Genomic DNA, 6,392 nt, shown 5'->3' with positions numbered 1-6,392 from the left:
TTATTGTCCACCCACAGCCCGAGGTACTTGTACTTGTTGACCACCTCCACCTCCTCCCCCTCTATCTGAACTGGCAGTGGACCTTCTCTGGACCTCCCGAAGTCCACAACCAGTTCCTTAGTCTTTGAGGTGTTGAGTTGCAGGTGGTTTGTGTGACTCCATGCGACAAAGTTCCTCACCAGACTTCTGTACTCCTCTTCCTGATCATCCCAGATACACCCCATGATGGCCGTGTCATCTGCAAACTTCTGAATATGGCATAATTCAGAGTTGTAGCAGAAGTCAGAGGTGTACAGGGTGAAGAGAAGAGGGGACAGCACAGTTCCCTGTGGTGCTCCTGTGCTGCTGACCATTGTGTCAGACGTGATGTCCTTCAGCCTGACGTACTGTGGCCTGTCTTTGTTAGCTGTATGGGCAGCATTTTTGTGTATGTGATCCCTTTTCTTAAATTAGATTTGCTATATACACATATTTTGCTCTCTTAGTATTTTTAGGACCTGACTAATACTGAAAACTTTAGGGTGATACTGATAAAAAGGAGTTAAAAATTTAGATACTGATACATTGGTCGATACTCTTTTTACAGATAGTATACAGATTACAGGACTTAGAATGTATACAGAAATTCATGTTTTTTGCAATGATCGTTCAAAATTGGTTTACACTTGTGAATAAATACAGCAATATATCTGCAAAATTTGACCAATTCACCACTCTTTTATACTATGCTCAACAATCAAAGATTAGCTCAAGTCTAGTTGAATAATGTTTTAAAAATGTGTTTTCTTTTAGTGTTAATCACAGTGATGTTATGAAGTAATGTATGAACCTGACGTATGATAATATTTATCTCTACAGAGGAAACATCCATCGAAGACTGAGCAGTACAATATCACTGTGGCATCAACATCTCGACAGCGAAAGACCACAGCCACACCAAACAAGCTCTCAGCAAATACACAAGCCAAGTTACCAGACCTGATGTTGAGAGCTGCAAACAAACATGTTCCACAAGCAACTGTTGACAAGCTTGTCATCAGTTTCATATGTGAGGGTCTACAGCCATTTGCAGTGGTAGAACAGCCATCTTTCAAAGAATTGGTTACCACATTACAACCTCAAGCCAAAGTCATCTCCAGACCCATTGTCCGTGCCAGAATCTGTGAAGCTGCTGATCACATGAAGATGACTTTGGTTGCAGCATTGGATAAAGTCAAATTTGTTGCTACCACTACTGATTGTTGGTCAGCTCATCAGAAAAGTTACCTTGGAGTCACATGCCATTGGATAGAGGAAGCGTCCCTGGAAAGAAGATCTGCAGCACTAGCATGCAAAAGATTGAGAGGGTCTCACACATTTGACATGCTTGCTGGTGCGCTTGATGATATCCATTGCCAATACAAGATTAGAGGCAAAGTTGTAAGAACCACAACTGATAGTGGATCCAACTTTGTCAAGGCCTTCCACATGTTTGGGGCACAAAATGATGCAGATGAAGCTGAAGATGAAGCAGACCCAGAAACTATTGACCTGACTGACCATAGGGACTACCATGAGGCAAGTGCAATTCTTGATGAAGACTCTGGTTTGGAGTATCAACTTCCGCCTCATCAGCGATGTGCATGTCACCTGCTAAACCTTGTGGCAACAACTGATGCTGCCCTAGCAGAGAGCATGAATGAAACCTACAAGAGGCTCTCCCGTGCAACCTTTGCAAAATGCCAGGCCATTTGGAACAAAACTGGCCGGTCTCATTTGGCTAATGAAGTGGTAGAGGACAAGTGTGAGCTACAGATCATTCGTCCCAATGCAACACGATGGAATTCAACCTACCTTGCCATTGAAAGGATAATACGCATCATTGATGAGAAGGGGGAAGATGCCATCAGGAGCATTTGTGAGGAGTTCAAGGTGAAAATGTGAGTAAAATTGGACACCTACCAATATGGTTTCAAATTTTGTGAATTTTCCTTAATGGATGGTTAAAAACGTGAGCAGACTCTTAATATTAAATCAGAAGATCCCTATTATAGTCATGGTGGGTTTTGTTGTTGTGTCTTACAGGTTGAGTCCTGCAGAAGTTGCATTCCTAAGGGAGTACTGTACCACCATGAAGCCACTGGTGAAAGCTTCAAACATCCTTCAGTCTGAGTCCACTTCCTTTATGGGATGGCTCCTGCCAGTAATCCAACAACTACTGTCCAAACTTAGCAGGCTGGAGACATCAAGCAAGACATGCGTGCCACTCATCAGAGCCCTGCAAAATGGCCTTCAAAAGCGTTTTGGAGCGATGATGGAGGATCCAGAGTTGGCTGCAGCTGCAGTCCTCTTACCCAAGTTCAAGACTTCCTGGACTGACAGAGCAGATGTAACAGAGGCTGGTAAGGATTCATGTGATCCCATTTTTGTGTATTTTTACATTTGAACACATGCTTAAGTGAGTATTTCACCTAATACATTGTAAGTTATTGATGGTCTGTCCTGAATACTAAACAATCCTTTTTGAGAATTTGCCGATTTTAAATTTGTGTTCAGGAATAATCACTGAAATTTAAATAACAAAATTGTGTTATCTACTTGCAATTACAGCCTTGACATACATCAAACAACATCTTGAAACGACAGAGCATGAGAGTGAGGATCAGCAAAGAGAGTCATCTGATGAAGATGAATTCTTCTCCAGACCAGTCTCCAGAAGGCTGCAAAGTGCAGTTGAGCTTGATGGTTATCTTGCTTGTGCCACAGACACCATGGAGCTGCTGCACTCCTTCTCAGCCATCAAAAACCTCTCTCTTAAACTGAACACAGCTCTGCCTGCTTCTGCTGCGTGTGAACGACTTTTTAGCTGTGCTGGTCTACTCTTCACTGCCAAACGAAGTCGGATTGCCTCTGTTAATTTAGAAAACCAGCTCTTGCTGAAACTGAACAAAAGGTTCAGAAAGTAAAGTGTGACAGAAACGCTAAGAGTTTAAGACACTTACCTGCCTGTTGTTCAGTGTATGGGGAAAAGTTTAAATGGTTCTACGCATGTTCAGAAACATTTTTGTCATTGTTTTAACAAACAAAATTCCTTCTTTTATATCTACATTTATTTACAAAACAAGTTACCTTTCTATACCTTGTTCATCTGAAAAATGTGCTTTGAACATAAATATTTATACTGGTGAATCGAGTTGAATGCCTGCTATTGACAACAGAATAAAACATCAGTCTGTTAAAAAGTAATTAATACTCTGAGTAGTTTTTGAGAACAGTACTTTGTACTTTTACTCAAGTATTTTTTTAACACCAGTACTTTTACTTGTAATTGAGTACAATTTAACCAGTGTAACAGTACTTGTACTTGAGTACAAATTTTGAGTACTCTTTCCACCTCTGCTGGTGACTTGATTGGAACCAGGTGTGGAAGCTGATTGGAGTCTCTGCCTGAAGGTGGAGCCCAGCGGAGTGGAAAAACCCCGTACTCACCCGGACCATGACAGAGGGAGCTTGTGGAGCTCCATAATTTGGAGGTCTCAAGGTTGGCAAGTATGGCCACAACATCTCACTTTTTTGCCACATGTATCGCAAACCACGTCTCACCTGTTTGTGGAGGTAAAATACGTCCGCACAATTACGCTCAGCCATTGTTGTGAGTGCGCACCTAAATTCACCCTAAATTACTAAAATATCAATATTTTAATGTGAGAATCGATTCTAGAACATAAATTATTGGTATCAGAGGAATCGATATTTCAGGATCGATCCGCACATCACTACCAAAAATCTTACACGGACACAGCAAAATCCCTGCTTCAGATTTTGGTGTCCATAACGACTGGGTGATGTCAGTGTTTCATATACAAACACTACACAAAGGGGCAAAAGGATTATTGTCAAATGTTTACTGATAAACTATATATAGACTTTTATCAACAGCAGTTTTCTGTATCCTCCATATAAACTCAGCTCTCACTCTCATCATCTTTTCTTTGTTTTTGTGTTCTGCACTGCCTGCAGTACTAATGCCATGTCAGTCTAGAGATGACATGAGATGACAACCACAACCCAGCAAAACCCCAGTTATACACAGGGAAAACCAAAGGGGACAGCACAAGTCGAACACACACATACACATGCACACACACACACACACACATTCCCATTGTATCCCATCACTCCCAATCCATCAGTAAACAGAAAGCAATAAAATGACAGGTCCTGCAGTGATCAAGGTTTGGCGTCAACACTGAAAAATCCCTCACCACCACCATCACCACAAACCCTCAAAACAAACATCACGGCTGTGACTTTCTGTCGCCGCACTTCATGGCCTGCAGCACTCTGCACAGCTTTCTAGGAAAAGATCCTGCATGCTCTTCGCCGTCTCTTGCTCCGCTATCTTTATTCAGCTCGTTGCCTCCGAGTGGAGAGGGGGGTGTGGTATAAAAGATTATATATGTTTTATGTTCATAATCAAGCAGCAACTTGTCCATCACACCGACACCGAGTGGACACTGACAGTAATTTACTTTGACTCAGAATCAGCACTACTGCCGAGCGAGTTTACACACAAAAGAATTCCTTCTTGGTGTTTTTGTGTTTGACGCTGACAGATGTGATATGAGAAAATAAAACTGCAAGTCGGGCTCAACCCTGCTTCATACTCACAGGATGTTATCATTGTCTTATCCAAATGACTCAATTTTTTTTTGCAAATAAGTGCGCTATGCCCAGTCTAAAGAGGGTGAACATTTATATTCGGTAACTCAGCTGTGACACATCATGCACCCTGTCAAAACTGTCAAGAAACTAGTCACTGTGTGCCTTCCAGCTCCAGGACTGTGCTATTATTTACCTCAAATTCTGAATTTACATAGAGGAAACTTTTTCTGGGGCTGGATTTAATGTATTGCATTAGCAATCTCATTTGTTCATCTGTTACTCAAAAAATGTTTAATTTAAATGGAAGTACACAAGGAGAAACATCACCTTAAAAGAAGTTTTAAGCTCATTATTAGTTTTAAAGTAGCAAGTTTGAATTCATTAAGCAAATCACACATTTCTGACTATTTAAACAAAAAAGCATCTTTTGTGGGCTTTGACACTCAAGGCTTTAATGGGTCGATTGTTTCCTTGCTATGGTATTATTTGGATGTCAACAGAACAGTTGAAAACTGGTGTGCTGGGAGCTCTCATTATTTTCTGTGAGGTTTTGCTGCAGATTGAAATGCTGTTTTATTTTTTCTGTATTGCTACAGTTTTTTGGCCACATGAGAACTTACATTTTTAAGTAAATGGTTTGATATGCGGTGTGTTTGGGTGAAAAATCTCAGTGAATTTCATTTATCTTAGTTAAATTGTAAACCAATGTTCCAGCATTCTTCATTCTACAGCTTGTGTGGTGTAAATTGTGCAATATCTTACATAAAAAAACCTAGAATATACTCAGTGACCAGGAATAAATAAATAAGTGAAAAACACTAAGCAAAACCTTTAGTTTAAACTTAAACTTAATCTAATTTCCCTCAAATCTATTTATAGAAAATCTAAATGAAGGAGTTTAAGACAACTGTGTGCCTCCAATTTCATGTCCGGTGTTTAGGGAAGGGTCTATTTTCTTCCCAACATGACAATGCCCCTAGGCACAAAACCAGATCCAAAAATAAATGGTTTTTCCCAGTTTGATGTGGAATACCTGCCTGGCCTACACCGGAGATCACTGACCTTAATGAAATTTCTTTTAGAAGCATGTGATGCCACTCAGCGACCGTATTGCTAATGCCTTTAGGCTATTAAACCAAGCCCCTATATAAAGGAACAGGGAAAGAGGCTTTCATATAAAAGTATTGGTGTCACAGCATCTTTACCACAATAATAGGTTCCACGGGACAGATTAAAATGACACGAAATGATTAAATACAGTTTATAGTTAATTTTATTCCTGCGTATGTCCTAAGACAAAGCAGGACAAAGCATTATAAAAACAGCTCCTGCTGCTGTCACTAAACCTAATAAAGACTGTTTTCAGTTTGATTCATCTTGTCTAATGACCAAATAGTGTGTCAGGTTTAAATTGGTGTGTGTGTGTTTTGTGAAGGGATGCCAAATGCTGTAATTTTTCTGTAAAGCAAATTCACCTACTGGTATAAATAACGTGTCTGATCCATTCATCGCCTTTGCAATGAAAAAATACTGAATCTTTGTCAAGCTGTACCTTTTAAGATCGGTGTTTGACCTCACTAATGTCCCCGTGTCCTTTATCACAGTTGACATTTTGACTTTTCAGAGTCAAAGAAGCGGAGGTGTCTTAATTTCCTGAGTTTGTTCACGCTCGTATACTTTTGTGGCAAATCACTAATTCTGCCTGTGCTTTCCATACCACACTGGCAGGTCGAAATGTGTGCTGTGAA

General features: G+C 40.3%; 1 protein-coding gene across 1 annotated transcript; it reads left to right on the top strand.

Moving 5' to 3' along the window:
* Positions 1 to 1,152: 1,152 nt before the first annotated feature.
* Positions 1,153 to 2,945, top strand: LOC309693052 (uncharacterized protein; the record flags this gene model as incomplete). Its single annotated transcript, XM_082512031.1, has 3 exons — positions 1,153 to 1,919; positions 2,065 to 2,381; positions 2,590 to 2,945. Exons 1-3 carry the CDS (start codon positions 1,180 to 1,182, stop codon positions 2,943 to 2,945), a joined length of 1,413 nt encoding a protein of 470 aa, XP_082368157.1. The 5' UTR covers positions 1,153 to 1,179.
* Between the last annotated feature and the right edge of the window lie 3,447 nt (positions 2,946 to 6,392).

The sequence above is a fragment of the Aulonocara stuartgranti genome (genome assembly GCF_965226115.1).
Source record: "Aulonocara stuartgranti genome assembly, chromosome: 17".
In the NCBI taxonomy this organism is placed as follows: Eukaryota; Metazoa; Chordata; class Actinopteri; order Cichliformes; family Cichlidae; genus Aulonocara; species Aulonocara stuartgranti.
Note: the sequence above shows the minus strand (reverse complement) of the source record. Positions and strands in the feature narration are given on the sequence as shown.